We start from the raw sequence: 25,334 nt of genomic DNA, 5'->3' as shown, positions 1-25,334 counted from the left end.
GAGGAGAAACACTGGAGCAGACCAGGAAATGACCCCCGGCGGCTCTCTCCCCACCCAGTGAGGAGGAAACAGAAAGTTAAGGCTGTTTATTGGATTTTGGTTTTGTTTGTTTCTGTACTTTGCAGTTAAAGTAGCACAACCAGGCTCGAGAAAATTCAACATCTTAGACAAAGGGCCTGGAGCAGAACATTGGCCCGAGAGCACTTCATTCTGGGATTCTGAGGCCTAAGGGCCAACAACCAGGAGGTCAGATTACATTCCTGAGTCTGTGGGACGTCCTCCCCACGGGGACAGTGGGAGGAGGCAGCATCTCCCTGGAACCACTCCTGGCAAAGGCAGTTGCAGGGGGAAGGCCTAGATGGTCTGGTGCATCCTATGGCCCTGCCTGGGCAGAGAAGGGAGACGGGAGCAGACTGCGTGGAATGCAGGCACGAGCTCCCCTTGAAGTCGGTAAGGAACTTGGGGTTGAAGATGCGAGAGCGCAGCCTGCACTCAGTCCAGCGTGAGAAGGAAAGACTGCAGGGCCGAGGGTCTGGTGGGGGGTCAGGGGTTTGAACTGCGTGGCCTGGACAGGGAGGGCCCGAGAAAGTAGCATCTGAGTGGCTTGAGGGCTCTGCACCCGCATCTCCAGCCTTCGCAGGAGCATGAACTGGACTGAGAGCTGTCACTGTGGATGTGGTGTCTAGTACCCCCCCACACCCCGGCCCCCAGGCTATGACATAGATCTCAGCAGCCTTTCAGAGAGACCCTTCTCCTGCTAAGACCAAGCCCACACGCTGGGCCCTGCAATGACTGGAAACTTTCACTGCTGCCCCGGGGAAGCTGAAGCTGAGGAAATGCGCTTTGCCCTTCTTCTCCATCTCTCCCTGCCTTACCCAAGCGTCTCCATGTCCTCTAACCTTCTCCTTTAAAATTCCAATAACACCCCCCAGCATCCATCTCCTGTGCTGCCCAAGGCTCAGGGTCCTCCTTGAAATCCCATGGGCTCAGCCTCCCCTCCCCCAGGATGACTCACGACCACCTCCCAGCTGATCACTACCTCCCTTTCCTTGCTCTCTCCATCCGCCTCCCGCCATGCAAATGCTGCCCTGGATGCCTGTCTGAGGGTGGCTGACCTGGTGACTAACCTGAGGGAGCAGCTCCCTGGGCCCCGCTGGACCCCACGCCCCCAGTGAGGGGACTCTGACTCTGGGCATTTGTAGCCAAAACCCAAACATTTGGTTCTCCCCTAATTCCCTTCTGTGGCATCAAAACAGTGTGTCAGAAACAAAACTCTGGAGAAGAAAATCATGGAGGACACACTTGCAGGACCCCCCAAAATGCAGAAAAGGAGGTGAGATAGGAGGAGGCACGGAAGCCGAGGGAACAGGGTTTCAAGAAGGAGCGGGTGGCCCAGCCGGCGTGGCTCAGAATTGATCATTGACCTATGAACCATGAGATCACAGTTCAGTTCCCAGCAGAGCACATGCCCAGGTTTCGGGCTCATCCCCAGTAGGGGGCGTGCAGAAAGCAGCCAATCAATGATTCTCTCTCATCATTGATGTTCCTATCTCTCTCCCTCTCCCTTCCTCTCTGAAATCAATAAAAATATGTTTTAAAAAAGAAAGAAGAAGGAGCAGGTGGTCAGCAGGATCAGAAACAGTGAAGCGCTCAGAGGGGAGATGGAAAGGCTCCTAGGCTGGGCTGGGGGGCAGGGGAGTCCTTTTCTGGAACCAGGCAGGAGAATGAACAGGTTAAAATAGAAGCACAGAAAAGGCAGGAGCGGCCCACCCACCCCAATGAAGACACTGAAGGCAGCCGCTCAGACTGGTGTAAAGAGGTTGGCTGGGGAAAGGGGTGGGGGGATTAGTGCCCAGAGGTTACCTGGAGAAGGAGGGCCAGTAAGGCCAAGGGTTAGAAGTATTTCACCTTTTCCCATGAAGCCTACACTTGTATATTTACTATACCTGCTGCTATTTACTTAAAATACCAGCTACTCATCATTCTTCTTAATATCCAGTTTCTTCCACTGATCCCTGGATTCCTATTCGCTACTCTCTCCCCCTGCCCTAGAAACACACATGTACTCACTCCACTCATACGCGCACACATGTGCACACACTCTCACACACATGCACAGACACACACCGAGACAGCCAAGTCAATGTCCAGCCACACGTCGGTGGGGAGAACAGTTTCTGGCCTGAGACTCCAGACCATCTGGCATCGCACCCAAAACTGCAGGAGAGAGGAGGCTCAGGACCTGAACAACTTGGAAGCCAAGGTCCAGGCAGGCAGGTGTTGGGTCAGACACAAGATTTCAGCATAAAATTCTAAAAAAGATGAACGATGTTTAATAAGGAATGAAAATCAACAGCATTTCTGGTTTTATTTCTTGGGAGGATGACAGCAGGGAATTGTGGAAACAGGTGTGACTAGCACACTGCCGGGGGAAGGGAGAAGAGGACCCGGGAGCCTGGGGATGCGGGGGGGGGGGGGGGGGGTGCCAGCGAGGGCCGAGGCTCCCTGTGGGACTGGGCCATCTTCTTGGGTTTTACCTCCTCAGGAAGGCACAGGCTTCCAGAAGTGCTGTGGGCACAAAAAAGCAGGAGATTCAGACACTGATTTCTTTTGTAATCAAGACATCAATCAAGGAGGATACTAAAACAGAGGCTTTCTTCCGCCCTTTTCCCACCACCGTTAGTCATGCTTGCTCTGCTCACATTTCCCCACGGCCCACGGCAGCACATGGCAGCTGTGGCCTCTCCAGCCTGGGCCATTCCCTGCTCTGGCCTGAGTGACATGACTCCCACCCAGCTTGTCTCTCACCGACATTGATGGTTCCCTGACTGCAGGAACGTGCATCCTCTGTGTGCAGATTGTGCAATAGAGTGCACTGCTCATTCACTCATTCACTCATTCACTCACACATGAGCCACCGTGCTAAGTGCCGAGGGTTCAGCCTGGACAGACCGGCCCTGCCCTCGGGGGGTGCAGTCTATGCCACCGTGAGCTGGCTGCTCACATGAACGGCCCTCCCACTGGGTTTCTCCGAATGTTGCCTACAAACACGGGCAGCACAGTTCAGTTCCCCGAGACCTCGGCTGAGCGAGAGCAGGGCTCTCCTCCGTGGCACCCGATTTGCAGCCGGGACTTCTGTTGTGAGGGTTGTTCTATGCTCTTTAGTAGCGTCCCTGGCTTCTACCCACAGGTACCAGCAGCGCCTCTAAGTTATGAGAATCAAAAATATCTCCAGGCATTGCCAAGTGTCCCCTCAAGGGCAAAATCTCTCGAGTTGAGAGCCACTAATAAGGAGATTCTTGGTCCTACACCCCACCCGTGGGCCACCACCCCTCCCCCATCGGATGCCTCTGACTCTGGATGACCTGGGGCCACAGAATCTCAGCATCATCGCCTGGAGCCTCACAGTGCTCTGCGGTGTCTTCTTAATGTTTTTAAAGGATTGAATTGTTGTCAGTACATATTTCTGGCTAAAATGCTATTTTGAGCATTTGTATTCTCTATAGTTGGTATTTGGGGTAACTGTCTAGACACCGGAATTTGCCCTTTCTCAATACATATGTGTCTATATACATACATACACACACATTTCATTTTACTGAATAAAATGGTCAGTTTCTAAAAACTGCATGGCCGTCACTATCAGAATGATAAAATTCAGCATATTATCTCCTGCTTTATTTTAGTCTCCATTTCTTTCACCTCATCAATGAGATTGTAACTTGCTGAGGCATAGAGGCATTCCGTTGCCTTAACATTTTTATACCCATCTTCCCTCCAAGGGTCCTGCTTGGCCCGCCAACCTTGACCTTCCCCCATGGTGGTTTCTGGGAGATGCCACTGACAGTCCACTTACGGGAGGTGGAGCATTGTCTCAGATTCCCAACAGCCGTGACGTACTCCGCTCCCAAATATTTCTCATACGTCGTTTTGCCTTGGAGGTTGGCCAGACACTCGGTGTTGTCATTGAAAAGAAGGTTTTTGGTTTCCGACTGGAACAAGCAAAACGTGCCTGGGCAGTCACGTCCATTTCTTCCAAACTTAGCCTGTGTCAAAGGGCAGACAGCACGTGAGGAGCCGAGGACAGCAGGTGAGTATCTGCATTAGGGAGACCAAGGACACCCTTCCCGCCAGGATCAGCCTTGGGACAAACATGGCCAAAAGGAGCTCAGTTCTGGACTTGTTCCCTGCCCCACGTCCTCCTGCTGCCCAGGCCCCAGGTGGCAGACCCACCCAGGGCAGCTCCCAGGCCTTCGACCTCTCAGATCTCACCTCCTGCCACCTCTCCTTCCTTCCTAATCTATGACTAAGTGACAGCTGAGGGTTTGGGGGATCTGCTCCAAATGTCGGTCCCCAGCAGCCTTCTAACTGGCCAGCTCTCCCGGAGAGGCAGTCTGCACTGGACATCATCTGCCCCCCACAGGCCATTGCCTTGGCAGGGCACTTGGCCTCCCTGGGCCACAGTTCCTCCTCCACGCCCAGACCTCCCACAGGGCTGAGCTGGGATACCGAGCACCTCATCGACAGCAGACCTCTTACCAGCACCAGTGCGGGCGCCACCATGAGGGCTCCATAATGCCTCTTATTATGCCTATGGGTACCATTTCAGGGCCCCTATCTTTAAAGTGCACCTGGAGATGCGATGGGTGTTTTGTTTGTTTGTTTGTTTTGGGGTTTTTTTTGGTGTTTTTTTTTTTTAGAGAGAAAGGGAGAGGGAGAGGCAGATAGAAACATCAACAATAAAAGAGAATCATTGATTGGCTGCCTCTGCACGCCTCCCACTGGGGATCAAGCCTGCAACCTGGCCATGGGCCCTGACCTGGAATCAAACCATGACCTCCTGGTTCATAGGACAACACTCAACCACTGAGCCACACTGGTTGGGCATGATGTTTTAAAACGAAACTAGGAGTTCTAATAGAGATGGCAGACTGTAAGGAAGTGGTAGAATTTCCTTCACACCACTCTCAGAGACGGCCTCAAGGCTACCGAAGTTCTGGGGGAGCTGCTTATGGAGATGACAAATGCAGTGGCCTTGTCTAGACATTGCTCAGTTGGCCCAGATTTGGGGAGCGTTGAGTAAGCCACTCTACCTAGTTGTGGGAGGAAGGCTCAGCCACGGTCTTTGCCTGAAGAACTAAAGAAGGGACTGAGCAGGGCAGGCAGTGAGCTCAAGGCCAGGGGCAGGAGACTGAGGGCAGAAGTTAGGTCGGTCCTAGAAATCCCGGGACAGTTCTCACTGAGACTCTGGGCAGCCCCGTGGCCTGAAGCAAATACTCTCACCAGCTTCAGGCAGGGGGATTGGAGAGAAAGGCTTGGCATGGGCTGGTTGACCCACCTGACAGAGCCCATGCAACCGAGAGAGGGCAGAGGGCCCTGGCAGTGCGTACCTGCTGGTCGAGCAGCACCTGCTCCAGGTGCTCCACCTTATCTTTCCGAGATACCACAGCATGATTTGGGGCCTTGGCCAGGTAGCAGCTCTTAGCCTCAGTCACAGGCTTCCGGGTGCCGTTGAGGCACAAGAGCTCGAAGTCCTCCAGCCTCAAATCCTTAGCCCAATCCTCAGTGCCCTTTCCTGGGGAAAGAAGAAGGTGGCATCAGTCCAAGGGGCCTTCTGGATGGGTGTCACCATCCACTGGCCTCTTGAAATGCACCCACTGGGCTTGTGGTGATGTGAAGGGGAGAGAAGAAAGCGTTGTCAAACACATATTAATGCTGTGTCCATACAATGAAATAGAAGTCAGCCATGAAAAGGAGGGAAGTACTGATACACATCAATACATGCATGAACCTTGAAAGTAGCCAGTCACAAAAGGCCACATATTGTAGGATGAAATTTATGTGAAATGTCCAGAATAGGCCAATCTAGGGAGACAGAACGTGGACGGGTGCTGCCAGCTCTGAGAGAGAGAGGGGGGAAGTGACTGCACTGGAGACCACTGAACTGTCCACTCTGAACGGGTAGGTTTATAGTATGTGAATTGTATGTCAATAAAGCTGTTAAATGTTTTTAAATATTGTTTATTGTTTATTGATTTCAGAAAGGAAGGGGAGGGAGAGAGAGATAGAAACATAAATGATGAGAGAGAATCATCAGTTGGCTGCCTCCTGCATGTCCCCTACTGGGAATCGAGCCTGCAACCGGGCATGTGCCCTGACTGGGAATTGAACCATGATCTGCTGGTTCATAGGTCAACACTCAGCCACGGAACCATGCCAGCCGGACAAAGCTGTTAATTTATTTATTTATTTTTTTAGTTTCTAAGAAGAAAACCCTCTATCTGTGCCATATTTCCCAGTGAGTTCCAGAAAAAGAATAGCTGGTTTATGTTCAAGAACAAATTGTTTCCTCTTTCCTTTCATATTCAAATGCTCTTAGTGTAGCCTGAGAAAAGAAGGAATGTCTAAGGGTTTCTCAAATATATTTGGTCAGTCCCAATAAAATACAGTTGTAAAATCCTACAGAAGTTTAAAATTAAACCTGACATCCGATCCCTGGAGACCACTTAGATGAATGGTTCATAAATTCTAAATGGAGTCACATGCATGTCTGTGTGCATGCAAGTGTGGGTTCATGTTCAGGCCTCTGCTACTCTCCTGCCATCCCCCCTCAAGAAAACACTCCATCCATTCTCTTGTCTTTGTCCATTTGATATTGGGTCATTCTAAGTTTACATGTCTGGCCTTGACCCCTCTCCCAAGCGATGTGAGGAGGAAGGAGCGGCTGTGACTGTTGATGTCTTCGAAGGAGGAGGGCAGAAAGCTGGGGCTGTTCTTTCTCAGGGGACGAAATGGGAAGGCACCTGCTGAGCAGGAGGGGAGGGGTGGGGAAGCTGAGTGGGACTGAGGAGAGGGGTGCACTCTGGAGTCTCGAATTTGGTCATTACGCTTTTCATCTAGAGATCAGGAGAGTGATTATTCAACGTCATCTGATAGACTATCCTCTGGCATCTGCATCTGCCTGTGATTTTGTCCCCATTTACTCCCAAGGAGTTTCCAGACAGTGACTCACATGGGGCTGAATGAAGGTCCCTACTTCCTTGTATGAAGGGAAGTTTCATTTGCATATGTTTGATTTTTTTTTTTTTTTTGTAGTATCATCCACATTCAGTCTCCCATAGCCTGGGACAGGCAGATGGTGTGTTTCTGTGGATGTCTAGAGAAAGCCAGGAGACATTAGCTACTGAGCATTGCTGGTGTGTGTGTGTGTGTGTGTGTGTGTGTGTGTGTGTGTGTGTGTGTGAGAGAGAGAGAGAGAGAGAGAGAGAGAGAGAGAGAGAGAGAGAGAGATTGAGAGAGAGAGAGGTGTGGGGGGTTAAAATCAATGTGGCATGCCCTAACCGGTTTGGCTCAGTAGATAGAGTGTCAGCCTGCTGACTCAAGGGTCCCAGGTTCAATTCCGGTTAAGGGCGTGTACCTTGGTTTCAGGCACATCCCTAGTAGGGGGTGTGCAGGAGGCAGCTGATCGATGTTTCTCTCTCATCGATGTTTCTAACTCTCTATCCCTCTCCCTTCCTCTCTGTAAAAAAAAAATCGATAAAATATATTTTAAAAAATCAATGTGACACCTCTAGACATTACCAAAGTAAAAAATTTCCAAGTTAACTTAAGTCTGGAAACCTGTACATCTTCCAGCTGCAAATATGACCAGTAGGAGGCGCTGTGATGCCAGAGACTCTGCTCCGAAGGGGAAAGGGAAACTCCGCTTACCATTCGTGTTCTCCAGGACAGTGGCATCTTTCACAAACGCAACGTCTCCCGCATTCTCCGCCAGGCACCTAACATGGTCCAGGAAAGAAAGTCAGTGCCGGAGAAGAGAAACTATCAGAGTTTTCATAAATATTTGCAATATACATTTCGAAACATTGAAGTAAACATAGAAAAGATAAAGACAAAATATTTCCAGGAACTTTAGGTTTAAAATAAAAGATTGAACACATATGTGTAGCTTCCCACCTCCTAACGTCCCAATAAAATGATATTTATGAGATTTTTTTTTTAAGTTTTAAGCTGACAGGAGAGAGGAGCACAAGGAGAGAAAGAGAGAAGATAATGACAACATTTGGAAGTTAGAGAGCAAGTGGGTGAGCAGTAATTGACCCAGCAGAGCAATAAACAGCTGTAACATAAGTTGGAAGCGGGGGAAGCCCAGAAAAAAAGCTGATGTGAATGGCGAACTCCCGAAAGGCTTGACAACCAGAAACACCATTGAAAGGGACCGAGAACAAGAGTGGAGAGAGCCGACATAGGTGCAGGGTAGGCGCCCTCCTAGCCCGTGCAGCTCCTCCTCGCCCTGGCAAGAGACTGAAGGTTTGTTCACAGGGAGATTGAACCTGAACAACACTATGGACTAGAGAACCAAACCCAGTTGAAGGCAGAGGCCCAATGCTGAAATCATGGAATGGAGTGAAAACTATATCTTGGAAGGTTCATTCATAGCCGCTTACCTCTCCCAGGCTCCCAAGGAAAACCTGATCAACTCAAAGAAGATGCCTATGGGATCTGATACTTAGATGTCCCACAGTGAAATGACACAAACCAACTGCCCGACAGTGAGGCCCATACTCGCCAAGATGTGGCAGCTGATGCAGAGCTAACTGTCAGCTCTGGCGCTTCTCTCTGTAAATACGGACAAGCAGCCACAGGGCACTGCAGATCTGGAGAAATGTCAGGAGGTATGGAGACCGATGCAATCACACCCGGGGGTACGGAGACAATATAGTAAAAGCTACTTTTATATCCTCCCATCCCTGGAGAGAATGCTACTGAATTTATACTAAAAAGTTCCGATACCACCCTTTGACCCATGTTGCTCGCAGATGCATGATGCCACCTGCTGGTGAAATATATTATTGGAGAATGGAGAGAGGGACTGGGCCCTCCAAATCCCTAATGTAGTAAGTGCCACTGAGAATCCTCACAAATGGGATTACAAAAGGTGGGTTGTGGATCATCACTGTAAATAACTAAGTGGTTATCATTCTGAAAACTTTTTTTTTGTTTTGTTATTTTCCACTTAACTAGTGGAGAATAGCCCTGCAATGCTGCTTTTTCTCTTTGCCATCTCTCAGGCCAAAATCAAAGAGAAAAGTGAAATGGGAAGCATGAGGATCTAGCGTGGGGGAGAGAGTGGTGGCTATGAAAAATGATTCTTCCCCATAAATTCGAACTGTAGATAGGACTTAAGGTCTCACGGGCTCTATCCATTTGACTTTGAGGATGAGGCCATTGAGGGCCCCTGAGGTTGACTTTGGCTCCAGGCCACAAGGAGGAGCCCAGCAGAGCTGAGGACAGACTGCCCAGTGCCAGCCCCCACTTCTGGGGTGGTGAGTGTGGGGGAACAGCCCATCAGCAGACCCCCAAGGTAGCCCCTGGCTCTGCTGTGACAGGCCACATGTGGCCCCTTAGAACTCAATGCCCAGATGCTGGAGGCACAGGCCCTCTCCGGGGGGCACTCACCGGAAAGCCCCAGTGTAGCCGTAGTATCTCTCATTGCTATTGGGGGCACACTTGTTCTGGCGCGCTTCGTTGCCAATACACAGCGCGCAGAGGTTGGAGTTCGGGTCGGACCCGGGGGCACAGCTCTGACTGAAGAATTCATCTGTGGGGAAGGCACATGGGAAGTCAGCTCTTCCTACCTGACTTCACACCCACACTTTACCTAGCAGGGGATGCAGCCTGGGTCAGGCTCATTCTAGTGCCCAGGACAGAGAGAACACAGCCATTGTCACAAGCAGTGACGTGTCACCACCAATCCAAGGCCCACCGGAAATCGGGAAAGGCTTCAGACTGCAGGCATTGGCAGGAAATCTGCCTGGGGCTGGGGAGGAGTCTTTGATGGGACCCACAGAGGGTCCCATGGCCAAGCCTTGAGCTGGGGACTGCACTGATGAACTTGGCCATGTGCAGAGAAACGGACTGAGAGTCCAGTGAGTTACCTCGGAGTGGGGTGAGCAGGGCAGGTGTGCAGAGAACCATTCAACGCATCCGGACTGCGAGGCAGCCACGCGAAGAACTTGCTGACACCCATACAGGCTGTGGGCCTGCCAATCCCCACCCTCTCCCTCCCTGAGATTCCTGTGGAACCTTCCACGCCCACCCCAGGGTGGCCCGCCCTCCTCCCTCCGGACTCCTTACCAAATTTGCAGGAGCCTGTCTGGTTGAAGAGCAGACCCATGGGGATGTTCCAGCCTGCAGTCCTGCCCACAGCGGTGTGGCAGGACTTCTTGCCTTTCAGAGAATTCCAGGTGAAGCCAGCATTTGATTTCTTGACAACCGCCACGGCTCGATACCCTTGGACGACAGAAGAGCAAGTCTTCATCTCCAGGGGCCTGGCAGATGGACGCTGGTGCAGCTGTCCGCACCTCAGACCGAAGCTGGTCAAGAAGCACCATCAGCAATGCTTCCTCCCCCTCCCCCGCAGGTACCGCATTGTTAGGTGGGCCACAAGGCTTACGCTGCTGTCCTTGGGGCTATGAAACGAGATAGTAAGAAAAGCTGATTCTTTCCGTGATTGCTGGGGACATCCTTGACCAGCCACACCCTGTCCCTGAGTTATAAACCAGAAACTCACCTTTAACTGTGAGCTACTAAAGCAACAAACACTGAACGTCTAGCACAGCGATTCTCAACCTGTGGGTCGCGACCCCTTTGGCAGTCAAACAACCCTTTCACAGGGGTTGCCTAAGACCATCCTGCATATCAGATATTTACATTACAATTTACAACAGTAGCAACATTACAGTTATGAAGTAGCAACGAAAATAATTTTATGGTTGGATCACAACATGAGGAACTGTATTTAAAGGGCCAGAAGGTTGAGAACCACTGGTCTAGCGTGACCCCAATGGTACATAAATCACCAACTGCACTATGCACTGGGCCAGAGCGATGGCGACCACCAGGCTAAGTGCTGTCTGGACCGCCCGGTGCTGAGTCCTGCGCTGCCAGTCCTCCTCCTGCCAGGGTGCACCTGACAGACTCCCACTGTGGGCAGCGCACAGCTCCTCCGAAGCTGAGCCAGCACCAGCTCTGGGCGGGCAGGTGGGGCTGGTGTGCAGAGCAGGGCATTAGCACAAGGGACGGGAGCTGCCACAGCATCAATGTCCAGGCCTGGCGTGAGATCAGGAGACTCTCTGAGCCACTGTTCCTCATCCATAGGAGATGAAGATGGAACACCTCACCTCCCACGTGGCCAGGACGCAATGAGAAACTCTGCAAGGTCTCTGCCAAGTGCAAAGGTCAATCTAACATCCGTTGTAATTGTCTACGAATTACTTGCATCTTCACAAGAACTTTGGCTGCGTTTCTTTCTGCGAGTTTTTTAAAGTACCTGCCACCTCTTCCTCCAGCAACAAGAACTTACCCTTGACCCTGAAAATGACCGATTCCAACTCACCTTCCACTGGTCTATTCACACAATCCGAGTTACCGCTCTCTTCGGATTCTGAAAGAAGAAAGACAAGCAAAAACGTCATGAAACGCTCCGATTTATTGAGAAGTCGCAAACTTTTAAATCTCAACAGTGCGGACTCGAATTTGAAGACTGTCCCAGTGGCTCCAGGCAGCAGAGCTGCACCCATGTGTTCACCACAGACACAGACTCGGATGTTCCCAAGCAGCGCTATTCACAGGCGCCACCCCCGGGAATGGCCCAGGTGGATAAATAGCAGCGGTAGAGCCACACAATAGACTACCATGCAAGGCTGAATAGTCTACACCACGCACCACAAGGAGGAACAGCACAAGCATAACACTGAGCAAGAGATAAAACAGCATGCGCCGTGCAGCTCCTTGTACATGAAGTTCAAAAATAAATGAACTGATCTGTGCGCTGGGAGGTCAGGAGTCGATACCCTTGCTGGAGTAGGGGGCTGGTGACAGGAGGGCACACAGGGGCTTGTGAAACTTGCTGTGTCTCGATCTGGGCACTAGCGCCGGGGGACGCACCAGTGTGAAATGCCATGGAGTTGTGCACTTATGTGCACTTTTCTGTATGCATATTATACTCTCCTGGAATATTTCCGAAAACGTTGCTCTGTATGCATATTATACTTTCCTGGAATATTTCCAAAACGTTGCTCTGTATGCATATTATACTTTCCTGGAATATTTCCAAAAACGTTGCTCTGTATGCATATTATACTTTCCTGGAATATTTCCAAAAACGTTGCTCTGTATGCATATTATACTTTCCTGGAATATTTCCAAAAACGTTGCTCGCTAAGGCCAGTGCCAGCTCCAGCCGAAGGAGAAGGGCTAAGTGAAGAGGTCTCTATACCACAGCTCATAAAAAGCAGACTGCCTGCAAACCCACTCGTGGTAAAGCACCTAGGAAGCAACTGGCTACCAAAGCTGCTGGTGAGAGTGCGCCCTCTACTGGTGTGGTGAAGAAACTGCATCGTTACAGGCCTGGTCCCCCAGCACTCAGTGCGATTGGACGTTATCAGAAGAAATTGCTCCGGACTTCAAACCAGATCTGTGCTCCCAGGGTGCAGCTGTTGGTGCTCTGCAGGAGGCATGAGGTCTACCTGATTGGGCTTTTTGAAGACACCAACCTGTGTGCTATCCATGTGCCAAAAGACATCCACCCTAGCACACCACATACGAAGAGGATAGGAGCAGACTAAAGGGTCCCGGGTTCGATTCCAGTCAAGGGCACATACCTTGGTTGCAGGTTCCCTAGCCATGGAGGGTATAGGAGACAACCAATCGATGTGTCTTTCTCACACTGATGTTTCTCTCTGTCTCTCTCTCTCTCCCTTCCACTCTCTCTAAAAGTAAATGGAAAAATATCCTTGGGTGAGGATTAACAAAACAAAACAAAACAAAACAAAAGAATATGCTATGATAAAAAAAAAACATTTCATTCTTTAAAAAATTTTTCTCTTTTTCCTGTTATTGGTAGTTCTGAATGTTACATTCTCTGCCATTCCCCTATGGGGTCAAAAGGTACCTAAGTAAAATACTGCAAGTGGAAAACAGGGGACAGAAATTAGGTATTGCAGTTTTTCTATTTTCATTTATGTGCAAATTTCTTAAATATAAAGTGGGGACATAAAGCATTAATGCATGTAAAAATGCTTCAGTAAACAAGTTTCAGCAGTTCAACTTTATAACAATATAAATAAGCCTGTTAAATTTTTCTGGACAATGCCAGCATTTGGATTTTTTTAAAAAACAAGTTCATTTCTTACTGATGGGCAGTAGATCCCATCCATTCACTATACTTTCTGACTGATTGCCCTACATGCAAGTATGTGCTTTTAATGTTGTCTCTTTTCTGTGATGTTCCTGTAAGTTTGCTATTAAAATACATTAAACTAATTTTTTAATAGATTTCAGAGAGGAAGGGAGAGGGAGAGAGAGAGAAAAACATTAATGATGAGAGAATCATGGATTGGCTGCCTCCCGCACCCCCCTTACTGGGGATCCAGCCCAAAACCCAGGCATGTGCCCTGACCAGGAATTGAATCATGACCTCCTGGTTCATAGGTCGACACTCAACTTATACTTAGGCACCTTTTGACCCCACGGGGGAATTACTGGGCCACATTGTAATTTTTGAATTACGAAGAGGAACCTTTGCTCTGTGGAGAACACACAGCCCTTGTGTTCACTCTTCCCCTGATTCTCCTGTTTGAACGTATCCATCCTTCTCAGTGCCTCCACCTGGACCCACAGAGTGGGGTGACTCCTCCACCCCCCAGCCCATGGCCCAGGGGAATAAACCAGAGAGGACACCCCCACACGCACACTTACTTTGGCTCTCTGCCAGCACAGGCACCAAACCACATTTGCCTGCGATGTAGATGAATCCTCCGTCCAAGCTCATGGCGTCAGCTTCTCCTTTCTGCAAAGACAAACAACTCTGCGGCATCAGGGCGAGGCCACTCGTGTCCCGCCTGGCTGGGCCGCTCTCAGAGAGAACGGCTTGATGGCAGCTGTCCCAGGAAAGCAGCAGAAAGAGGCGGGAGTGTTTGAACCCAGCACCAAAGGGCACGCCGTAAGCGCTGCTAATCCTCAGCCAGCCACCGGCCTTTCCTGCTGTCATTTCCACTGGAAAGAGCCTGCACAGGCCGCACTCGCCCTCTGTCCCCTGAACAAGCCCTCTGTGCCCTGGAGTGCCCTTGGGACACCCTCCTGCACAGCCTCACTCCCTCAGGAGACAGATGGGACCAGCTGACTACACTCCAAGGGCTGCACCGAAGTTGATGGACAAATGAGCTGCGATTTCTAATTACATTGGCTCCCGGCAGGAGGAATGTGCGCGGGAGCAGGGAGTCATCAGGGTCCCACGCGCCCTCTTTGGCCCAGTATTAATTTTCTTGTGACAATATTAAAAGTAACTGGAGCCCTAACCGGTTTGGCTCAGTGAATAGAGCGTCAGCCTGCGGACTCAAGGATCCCAGGTTTGATTCCAGTCAAGGGCATGTACCTTGGTTACAGGCACATCCCCAGTAGGGAGTGTGCAGGAGGCAGCTGATCGATGTTTCTCTCTCATCGATGTTTCTAACTCTCTATCCCTCTCCCTTCCTCTCTGTAAAAAATCAATATATTTTTAAAAATTAAAAAAAAAGTAACTGGAGATGTGTATGAAGATTTCTATTCAAGGAAAGGCATCACAGGGTTATTGTAACAACAAAATAAAGGGACAAAGAGGAATAGGGTCACGACCAAGCCACATCCCCATAAGAGATACCCTGAAGTCATTTCTTTCAGAAGTGTTTTCAAAGACTATATATTCACGTGACGTGGCTGGGATATACCATTAAGTGAACAGGACGCAAGTAGCACCTGACAGGTATGAGGCGGTGCTGTGGCCAGCCCAGGCATTGGGGCCCCGGAAGTCCTGGGTGGGAAAGTACCCCAACTTCAGCGGTGGTGTCTCTCTGTGTGAGTCACAGCTGGTTTCTCTTTAATTATTTTACATCACACCTTTCTATCTTTTCCAAACTACCTGCAATGATCGTGCGTTGTTTTTATCATCGGAAGAGTGGCAACCCCACAAAATACAGTTTTCTGACAGAAAGCTGTGTCTGTTTGCACTCTGTGTGCTGGGCTGGAGGAAACCCCCGCCCCGGGTCCCCCCTGCCTACCCTCACCATAGTGCCTCTTAGCGCCCAATCATTTCTAAGCAGATGCCCACGACCTGGGGAATCCTCCGGAGCCCGCTGCCCCACCCACAGGCCACACAGGCTCCCGCAGCAGCAGCCTTACCAGGACCAGGGCAATGCAGTCCTCGGTGGTGGCGGCGGTGGCACAGGCCACTGTCCCATTGCTCTGGCTGCTCCACTGCTGGCACTTGCGCTGCTCCTCGGGGCCCACCGCACACCACACGACCCGTGCGCGCCGTGCCTCCACCTCTGCGGACGCTGCCCAGAGGGACACAGCATCAACAGGGGCCCTGAGCCTGGCCAAGGACACCCCACGCTGCCAACCTCCCTGTAGCCCGGGCTACGCTCTGAGCACCCTTCCTGCTTGGCCTTCCCGTGGGTGCGGCCTAATCCTACTTCCAGATGGAAGAGTCTCCGGGCATCTGCCTCGCCCCCTCCACTGTCAGCGCCCAGCCCCTTCCCAGGGTGGTTCCCTCCTCACCTTGTTTCTCCGTCCCATTCCTCTCCTGGCTTCTAATCCACCCTTCACTCCTTAGTGTAACGACTTGCCTAATATCTCAGTCCCACAGGATAAAAGCTCCAGAACTCAGAGATAGGGACAGCTCCCCAGAGATGGCATAGGGGACCCTGAACCAGCTCTGACCTCGCCTAAGGCTGGCAGTCATCTCTGGGTTCACCCACACTCCACGCCAAGCCCCCCCGTGGGGGAAGAACCACGACTGAGCGGGCCCACTGTGGTCTCCCCAGCCAGGCCCAGAGCCCAGGCACAGGGCAGTGTGCACCAGGCCTCCGGCTTCACCCCAGGGGGGCCCGGCTCTCTTGTCCCGTGTGCAGTTTGCTCACCCCATAGGAGGCAGACTGACTTTTCTGTCAGGGCTGGGGAGGCTGACATGCACAGGGACACGTGGCAGCATTAATCACGGGCTGACACGTTCTCTCGGAGTCACTCCCACACATTGAAACGCTCGCACTTGGTTGGCAGAGACACTCGCACTTGCATCAAACCTACCACGGCGGAGACCTCCAGTGGCTGGGACATGGGGCAGTGACCGCTCTAGGACAGGGCCCCGCCGCCTGTGCTCCAGGGGGTGTGAGGTGCTCTCCCCAGGGACTCAGCTGTGGCTCCCCACCCGCACCAGCCAGCCCTCACTCACTTTCCTTCAGGCCCTTGAGGGCAGTGACGTAGTTGGAACCGAGGTACAGCCCAGCGTCTATCTTCGAGGGGATCCTCAAAAACCCGAGCGCATTATCTTTGAACAGGAGGTCCTTCTGCCCACGCGGGGAGCTGAAGAGCTGGAATGCCGATGATTTGCCTTTTCCAAACTTCTCCTAGTTAAGGACAACATAGAATTGCTGATGTCGCAGTAAATAAGAAAGAAACAAAACCACAACGGTGAAAAAGAGTATCTGGAACTTAGGGGTGATTCTGAGAGCGGGAGGCTTGGTTGCCCTCCTCCTGTAAGGGGCTCAGGCCATTTCTGTGACGTAGCTCAGTCACGGCTTATTCTTTAGGGTGTTGCTGGGGTCCAAGCACCTTGGGGTCCTGAGAATGTTGCATTGTCCTCCCAGCTTTGTCCCAGCCCATGAGACACTGTTAGTCAGTAATGCTGGAGGGGCTTCATAGCTGCTGCTGTCCAGAGGGCAGCCTAGGCAAGCAGCCCACTGGACACGCCTGGCCAGTGAGGCTACAGAGGGGCTTCTAGAAGGGGAGGAAGGAACCTCTGGCATCAAATCCCAGCAGGAGTGTGGATACCTGTGCCTTGTTGAGAAGCCTCCAGATCAAGTCCTCCTTGCCATCCCCACTTCGGGCCACAACAGCATGAGAAGGAACCTGGGCCAGGTGGCACTCCTTGAAGTCATCCACTGACTTCCGAGTATTGTCTAGGCAGAGCAGCTCATACTGGTCTCTCTCAGCCTTGTCTGGCAGGTTCTCTGGGGAAAAGAGGAGAGGAGGGGGTTGGAGGACCCAGAGGAGCCTACTCCAGGCAGAATCATGAGCCCCAATTCCTCTCCCCTCATGGAATTTGAGCTGGAAGAGATATCTTACACAGTTGAAAAAATTAGGGGTTCTGAAAGAAAGACAGTGGATTGCTCTAGATTCTAGAGTCTAGAACACTCAGAAAGGTAAAGACAGTGCCCAGCGAGCCTTAGGGCCCGGCCCAGTGATGCTCTGAGTGGATCATATGGGCTGTGCTGGTGCTGGTGAGCCAAGGAAGCTGAGTCAGACATCATCTGTTTCCATGGCAACCCCACCTAGAAAAGGGTCATGTGGTGGAGACAAACCAAGGGACCAGCCAGGGGGTGCTGCCTTACCCACATCTCTAGAAAGAATAAAAATGGATGGAATGCGGTGGGCCTGTTTCTGGAGGTCCTGGGTGAGTGTGACGGGCCTGTCTCCTGAGGTCCTGAGTGAGTGTAGTGTGTCTATCTCAGGAGATCTTGGAGAGAATGTCAAGGGTCTGTCCCCAGTGTTTCTGGGTAGAATGAGTCATTTGTGCATACCCAGCTACTGTGCTTCAGTGTGTGCTCTCTCAGGGCACTCTCTAACTGATGTTAGTCTATCCTACCTGGGCCGCCCCCCTGCACCCCCCTCCCCACCTTCCGCCCCTCTAACAAGACAGTAAGAGGACACACATAAAGGCATGAGTCGCGGAGCTCTCTGTGGTAAAGGGAAGGAAAGGATGACCCAGGCCATCACTAAGGTGATAGATAAGAAACCCTGGTGGACGGGTTCCATGGAGCATCCACCAGCAGTTAGAACCACTAAACTAGGCATTTGTGCAACAGCATAGAGAAATGTCTAGACCAAAGTGCTAGATGGGAAACCTTGGCAGCAGCATGACTTCTAATGCTCAGTAATGAGGGTTCTTGTGCTCAATAAAACATCTGTGAGCTTAGAACCCAGGAACCCAAACGGGCCCTGGACATTTACAAGACCACGTACATCTGGGAGGGCACATATCAAGCTCCTTGGCATGGAGTGTGTGAGGGGAAGAGAAAGGCAGAAGACACTGATCTAAAGAAAACTGATTGTATAAACTATGAAATTACATAAAATAAGAGCTGTGCCCTGTGGGGAACCTTAATAAGAGTGTGCCATGAGCCCAGCCAATGTGGCTCAGTGGTTGAGCGTGGACCTATGAACCAGGAGGTCACAGTCAATTCCAGGTCAGGGCACATGCCCAGATTGCGGACTCAATCCCCAGTGTGGGGTATGCAGGAGGCAGCTGGTCAATGATTCTTTCCCATCATTGATGTTTCTCTTTCTCTCTCCCTCTCCCTTCCTCTCTGAAATCAATAAATATATATATATATATATATATATATATATATATATATATATATATATATATATATTTTAAAACAGTGTGCCAGGAATTGAGGAATCTAATTAGCTTAGTGTTTAGAATTATCTATCTATATAAAAAGCTAATATGCAAAGTGTCCCCTCGGGAGTTCAACCAGGAGACCGGGAGTTCAATTGCTAGCTATGATGTGCGCTGACCCCCAGGGGGCGACGCGGAACATGGCAGGCGACCAGCAGCAGTGGGGCACTGAGGGAGTGAGGAAAGGAAGAGGGGGGGGGAGGGATGGCGCAGGAGGCAGGGAACCTGATCGCCCTGATCACAGGTCAGGCCTAGGGACCCTGCCCATGCACAAATTTCATGCACTGGGCCTCTAGTGATAAGATAAAAGAAAAGGAGGCAGCACCGCAGCTCCTCTCTCTGCTCTTACCGAACAGTGTACTGTCCTTGACAAAAGCCACGTCTCCAGCCCCATCTTTCAGACACCTGTGAAATGAGAAGGCACGGGAGGGTCAGCCCAGAGCGGCTTCTTCCTCGTGCCCCTAAAACAGGGCTTTCTTCATGGGTGCTGCTCCTTGGAGGGCAGGGCTCGGGGGTTGTGGGGCACCCTGACTGAGAAGGCAGCAGGGGCCCCCTCCAGGTAGAATCTGAGGAGGAAGGACTCAGGTACTGGCCAGAGGCTCCCACTGTTTGCCTTAAGAACCGAGAGGGCAGCCGAAGCCGGTTTGGCTCAGTGGATAGAGCGTCGGCCTGCGGACTGAAGGGTCCCGGGTTCGATTCCGGTCAAGGGCATGTGCCTGGGTTACGGGCACATCCCCAGTGGGGGATGTGCAGGAGGCAGCTGATCGGTGTTTCTCTCTCATCGATGTTTCTGGCTCTCTATCTCTCTCCCTTCCTCTCTGTGAAAAATCAATAAAATATTTAAAAAAAAAAAAAAAAAGAACCGAGAGGGCAAAACCTTGTTTTTCTCCATAAAAGAGAATTTTGAAGCCTGTACACCAGAGGACAAAGTCTCAGTATCCTTGGCCATGTGGTTCTTTCTCCCAAGACTGAGTGGGCAAGTGAGCCCTGGTCAGTACAGAGGCAGGGAGGCCTCCCTCTGCAAAACTGCCTGAGTCCCAGAGGCTGGGGGAGGGCGGGGGGGCTGTCAGTGTCAGCCTCAGCATGGGGGCAGAAAGGCACAGGGAGCCCATTGGGCAGGGCTCGCTGTCTCCAAGCTTTGGGGGGGATGCAGGAGGGTGGGGCCCAGGTAAAATAGACTAACATCAGCCCGGACAGCCCGCCATCCTGCACAGCAGGGAGCCTGGGACTGGCTGCTGTCTCATGATAACACTCCTTCAGCCCATCCATCCGTCCGTGGGAGAGGACAGAAGTCAGCAGGCGGAACCCAGGACGACACAAGGTCAAAGCCAGATTCACAGTTCTCTGGAGAGACCAGGCGGCCACTGCTGAGGACTGTTTGCTCCCCGGCTGGAGTAGGGGTGAGGGGAGCACGCGCTGGGCAAAGTCAGCACCCTCCTTGTACACCGTTTCTCTGTCTGCACTGCACCTCCTCTCCGGTCCCCATGGCAGGCTGAGCTCTACCTGGGGCCACAGAAAAGGCCTCCTGGCCTGAGGACCTGTGGCACTAGGGCCACTGGGGAGAAGAAGAGAGTCTCACTCACTTGAAGGCACCGGAGTAGCCAAAGTAGGGCTCCTCGGAGGAACAGGCACATTTGTTCTGCCCTGTCCCCGCGCACAGGCGACACAGGTTGGGGTACTGAGTCCCGTCCGCACAGGGCACACAGCTGGCCGAGAAGAAATTGGCCGCGGCTGTGGACACAGAGAAACGGACCAGTGTGGGAGGCAGCCCTGGCCACAGCCAGCCTCCCCTCCCGTGTGCTCCTTATGGGCAGCCCCTCCCTCCACCCCTGTGGACCTGTCGCCTCTGTTGTGAGGTTCTGAGTTCAGACACCAGTTCCCCAGGGCAGCTGGGGCAGGGAGCCCGCCAGGTTAACCTTGGAGTCATCTGCACACTCACCCATGTGGTCCCAAAGTGGCTGTGTGTGTGTAGAGACCCCTCCCTGCCTGCGATCACCCCCAGCCCCCAGCCACCTCACCTTCCTGAAGGGGCGTGGGGGGGCCTTCCCAGTTCAGGAACGGACAAAGCACGCCCATGGGGATGTTCCAGCCGGCGGACCTGTTCAGGCCGGTGTGGCAGGACTTCACGCCTCCCATCTGGTTCAGCTGGAAGTTGCTGCCCTTCTTCACTACGGCCACAGCGTAATAGTGGGTCTGGGGCTCTGCGAAGGGCCAGGGAGAATGGAATGCTCATGGCCAGGACCCAAGGGAGAGGAGCCACTGGTGGGAGGGGCCTGGAGCTGCAGTTTCTCTGGGTGCAGAGCTACCCAAAGCCTGTCCTGACCCCCAAGAAGCAACCGGTGTCCTCCCGCAATGGGTCACCTCTGGCCCCAAGCACCCAGGGACTCTGTGCCTTCAAGTGTGATGCTGCCCAAGGCCCCACCTAGGTCACTCATCCACTCTGACTCCACAGAGCTCAGGGCCAAGGCCACGGCCACCCCAGCTCTGGGTTCCAGGGGGAACTCACTCTCTTCCGTCCCATAGACCTCGGCTGCTACAGGCCGCAGCTTGTAGGGTTCCAGGCCGGCCTCATACACCAGCCCGCCGTCCAGGGTCACAGCATCCGCCTTGTTTGCCTGAAAGCAAAGCGGCCAGAAGGTTCTGGGGCTGGAAGGATCTTCTGAAGCGTCAGGTGGCATGAGCCGAGAGGCCCTCTTTTGGGACAAATGGGCACCAGCCCAACTGCTTTAACCCTTGAGGCTGGCACGCTGCCTCTTTCTCAGGTGCCCACCCACCTGTACAGGGTGGGGCAAACGTAGGTTTACAGTTGTGAGTCATGAGACACAGAGTTTATTCTTGTGTTGTTATTTATTAACTATTGGATTCTGTTCCGTATGAACAACTGTAAACCTACGTTTGCCGCACCCTGCATAACTCTGGTGAGCACACCCCTCACAGTGCTTTATACATTTTAATTAAAGAGAGACACAGGAACAATTTATGCTGAGACCCCAGGTTCCCCACACACATGGTCTCTCCACTTTAGAATGTGGATCTCTGCATTCAAAATAGTGCCGTGTCCTATGAGAGAGGCCCACGCCCCACTGACAAGCGCCCAGGAAGAAAAGCAGAGGGAGGAGGGGAGAGCACAGCTTCTCATTTTATCCCATGCTCTTCCCTCCCCTCGCCTGCCCTCCCCTCCCCTCTCCTCCCCTTCCCTTCCATTAATCTGGTCTCACCCAGCATACGGCCCGGACTTACCGCGATGGCCCGGATACACTCCGTGTAGGAGGTTTTCCTTACGCAGGAGATGGAGGGCCCACGCACTCTTCTCAGATTCCGCTGGAATGCGAAGCATTTTGTTGTCTCGGCTGGTGAGATGGTGCACCATCGAACGCTCTTCCTAGGGGCGGCCAGACACAGTCCTGGGAGAAAGGCCAAGGTTCAGCCACTGCCCACGGAAGAGGCTGCCCTACCCTCCGATGGACTTTTCCAGACTCTGCCATCTCTCCCGCTCCGCCCCTTCCCTCTCCACTCTGCCTCTAAGGCAGGCCTCTCGCCTCCGCCTCCGGTGGAGGCATCTCCCTGGCCTAGTAAGCGCGCTGTCCTGGCCAGAGAGAGGGCTGTTGCTCGGTGAACTCAAGGAGACCTTCAGAAGCTCTGGGTTCTTTCCTTCCTGTGACTGACGCGTTTCCCACCCTAGAAAAGTGATGATGAACCCTTGCGTCCGTGGGTGGGGTTCTCCCACCTGCCTGGTCCCACCGGCACTTGTGAGGTGGACAGGCAGGGATTCCTGCTCCTCGTGTGGAAACCGGCTCTTGGCTGGCTGCTCAGCAGCGGCCAAGTCCAGCCTAGAATCCAGGTCCCTCTAGAGCAGCAGTTCTCAACCTTTCACAGGGGTCGCCTAAGACCATCCTGCATATCAGATATTTACATGACGATTCATAACAGTAGCAACATTACAGTTATGAAGTAGCAACAAAAATAATCTTGTGGTTGGGGGTCACAACATGAGGAACTGTATTTAAAGGGCCAGAAGGTTGAGAACCACTGCTCTAGAGTGTCATGTCTATAAGCATCTCCCCAGGGATGCCCAGGGAGCTAAGGATAAGACACCTGACTCCTTGGCAGTAGCTGCAGTAAATGGTGGACCAAATGGGTCGGGGTGCCCCCATTGAGGCTGCTTCTCCTGCCAGCCTGCCTTGGTGGCTACCATCTATGCAACTGGGGAGAAGGCTGCACCAGGTTTGCTCACAGCTCTTACAAGCCACCCAGGTCCCTGGCCGGGTAGCTCAGTTGGCTAGAGCGTTAGCCCAATACATTCCCCAAAGAAATGAAAACAGATGTTCACATAAAGACTCCTGCATGAATATTCAAAGCAGCATTATCCAGAAGAGCCAAAAAGTGAAAACAACCTGGATGTCCACATCCATAGTATGGAATTGGCAATAAAAAGGAATGACTGAGTCTGAACTGGTTTGGCTCAGTGGACAGAGCGTTGGCCTGCAGACTGAAGGGTCCCAGGTTCAATTCCAGTCAGGGGCATGTACCCTGGTTGCGGGCATATCCCCAGTAGGGAGTGTGCAGGAGGCAGCTGATCGATGTTTCTCTCTCATCGATGTTTCTAACTCTATCCCTCTCCCCTTCTCTCTGTAAAAAATTCAATAAAATATATTTTAAAACAAAAACAAAAAAGGAGTAACTGATGGGTACAATATCAATGTGCCTGGTTTATGCTATGTGGAAGGTTCCAGACACAGGAGACCACCTATTGCATGATGCCACTCGTAGGAACCATCCATAAAAGGCAAGTGTATAGAAACAGAAAGTAGGCTAGTGGCCGCCTGATGCCGGGGTGGGAATGAGGATGAACGGTCATGAGGAAGGGATAGAAATGTTCTCATCGGGTTTACAGTGATGGTTCCCCCACTCAGTAGCACTGCTAACAATCACTGAGATAGGAGAATTTTGTGCGATGTAAAATGCACCCAGTAAAGCTGTTAGAAACAAAAACACCTGGTTGCATAAGCCCCTTCCCCTTTGGATGTGCCCTCTGCCTCCCCCACTCGTGAGCCAGCCCTGCACAGTCAGCCCCGAGGTGTTTGAGGCACCGGGGAGGGCGTGTAGGAGACTTGTGGCTCCCAGGGCTCAGGGGCCAAGACAACCAAAGATTCCAGTGACAATGGGTGCAACTCTGAGCCAAAGCCTGGCCTGTGGCCCATGGCCACATCCGGGAAAGCAAGGCTTCCTGCCTCTCGGCCTCTCCAGGGCGCTGCTCCCCTCCCCACCCCCCCGTCAGTCCCCAGCAGGCCACAGGTCAGGGAGCAGAAGGGAGTTGGCCCTGAGCAGCTGGTCCTGGCCCGGCCCAATCCCACCTTAGAGAAGAGAGGGATGCCTAGCACTCATGGGAAGGAGTGTGGAGAAGGGGACCAGAAGGCAGGGACAGGGGGCACCGTGCTCCCTAGGTTGGGGACATAAGTTCACTGCTGCTAACTACTCTTCCCAGCAGATGTCCCAGAGGAGGCTGCATTGGGCTGGCATGGAACTGGGGGCTTTCCCTCTGACCCTCCCACTCACAGCCTCAGTGCTGCCCATCACAGCCCTTTCTGCTGCTGTCTGGAGCCTCCCCTTCACTGAGGAAGCCCTGCCCCTCAGACAGGACATTACTAATGTCCATCACTGGCCTGTGCCCTCAGACACCCCAGAAATTGCTTCAGATGTTTAGGTACAGAGCTAACAATTATTTCATCCCTTCTATGTCGTCCCTTCTAGTCTGGGCACATCTAAAACCAGAAATCTATCTCTCTGCCTCTGAGAAAGGTCTCCTCAGGAGGTCTGGGCCACCACCCCTGCCCCCGGATGGGGGGAGGTGCCTGCCACTGAGCAGGTGGCACCCTGCTGCTGCCCCTCACAGCTGTGTGGGAAGATGTTTGGCCCATTCTTCACATGAAGAAACTGATGCTCAGAAGGGCTCTGCCTCGCCCAAGTCAGCACAGCCCTCGCAGGAGCTGGGATCTTGAGCCCCAGGTCTGCTGTGTATCTTGGGCAAGTCACTCATCCACTCTGAGTCTCATTTGCCTCCCATGTAACTGCCTGTAACAGTACCTTGGGTACCAAAGGTCCTAGTAGGACAAAATGGGACAGGGTTCAGGAAGACCACTCCCAGCAGACTTCCTGGAGGAGGCTGCACTAGGCTGGAATAGAGCTGGGGAAGCTCTGCACAGCTCTAGGCTGCCCGGGACCAGTTTAGAAGTGCTAGCTCCGGCTCCTCCCCAAGGAGCCCTGCACCACCAGTGACTGCAGGCTCTGGGTGCCAACCCCGCAGGATGCAGGGACCAGGACACCCAGCTGGGGGTGCACAGTGACGGGGGCTCCCACCTCATGGGGCACAGAGACCAGGATGCCCACTCGTTGGGGCTCGCCCCCAGGACCCTGCACTCACCAAGGGCCAGGAGGGACAGCAGGGCAGAGAAGATGAGCTTCATGCCTGGGGTCCTGAGGTGGCTCCAGCGAAGGCTCTGCCACCTGCGCCTGCTCGGCAGCCCTTTATGTAGGGCTTGCTGACATCATGGGTTTGTCCTGTGGCCCAATAGGTGCCCCCTGGCTGCCCCACCCCCTGACCAAGTTCCTGGAGACAGAGAAACCCAGGGGGGGAGGGGACAAGGGGGCAAGGGAGAAGGAAAGATGCCTGGGCAGGGCTTGGCACCAGGAGAAGGAGGAAGCCCAGCCCACTGCCACCTGGCAAGTGTGCCCAGGTGCTGCCTCCCACTGATGACTGATGACTCCCCTGGGGAGTCGCAGCCCCTGAGTTTGGTCCTCCCTCTGGTCTCAGTGCCTCCTAGAGCCGGGGTCC

At 52.6% G+C, this 25,334-nt stretch overlaps 1 protein-coding gene across 2 annotated transcripts; it reads right to left on the bottom strand.

Annotated features, from left to right (window-relative positions):
* Window positions 1–2,343: 2,343 nt before the first annotated feature.
* On the bottom strand, window positions 2,344–25,060 carry LTF (lactotransferrin). Of its 2 annotated transcripts, none has more exons than XM_036333040.1 (17): window positions 24,924–25,060; window positions 21,743–21,906; window positions 21,009–21,117; window positions 20,521–20,703; window positions 20,086–20,233; window positions 18,852–18,907; window positions 16,870–17,048; window positions 16,271–16,445; window positions 15,220–15,374; window positions 13,762–13,852; window positions 11,399–11,446; window positions 10,138–10,293; window positions 9,460–9,601; window positions 7,711–7,778; window positions 5,391–5,575; window positions 3,857–4,046; window positions 2,344–2,568 (listed from the first exon to the last, which is right to left on the bottom strand). In XM_036333040.1, the coding sequence occupies exons 1-17, from the start codon at window positions 24,964–24,966 to the stop codon at window positions 2,534–2,536; spliced, it is 2,127 nt and encodes a 708-aa protein (XP_036188933.1). In that variant the 5' UTR covers window positions 24,967–25,060; the 3' UTR covers window positions 2,344–2,533. The 2 variants fall into 2 exon arrangements, with proteins under 2 accessions (XP_036188933.1, XP_036188934.1); XM_036333041.1 differs by having other exon boundaries at window positions 15,220–15,365.
* Between the last annotated feature and the right edge of the window lie 274 nt (window positions 25,061–25,334).

This window comes from Myotis myotis, unplaced genomic scaffold (assembly GCF_014108235.1).
Source record: "Myotis myotis isolate mMyoMyo1 unplaced genomic scaffold, mMyoMyo1.p scaffold_m19_p_13, whole genome shotgun sequence".
Classification (NCBI taxonomy): domain Eukaryota; kingdom Metazoa; phylum Chordata; class Mammalia; order Chiroptera; family Vespertilionidae; genus Myotis; species Myotis myotis.
Note: the sequence above shows the minus strand (reverse complement) of the source record. Positions and strands in the feature narration are given on the sequence as shown.

Excerpts from the sequence above, each read along its gene's own strand:
- LTF (XM_036333040.1), bottom strand. The coding sequence starts at position 24,966 with ATGAAGCTCATCTTCTCTGCCCTGCTGTCCCTCCTGGCCCTTG. Across the intron at positions 21,907-24,923 it reads GCTGTCCCTCCTGGCCCTTG|GACTGTGTCTGGCCGCCCCT; the intron begins GTGAGTGCAGGG and ends CCTTTCTCCCAG. Across the intron at positions 9,602-10,137 it reads GACAGGCTCCTGCAAATTTG|ATGAATTCTTCAGTCAGAGC; the intron begins GTAAGGAGTCCG and ends CCTTCCCCACAG.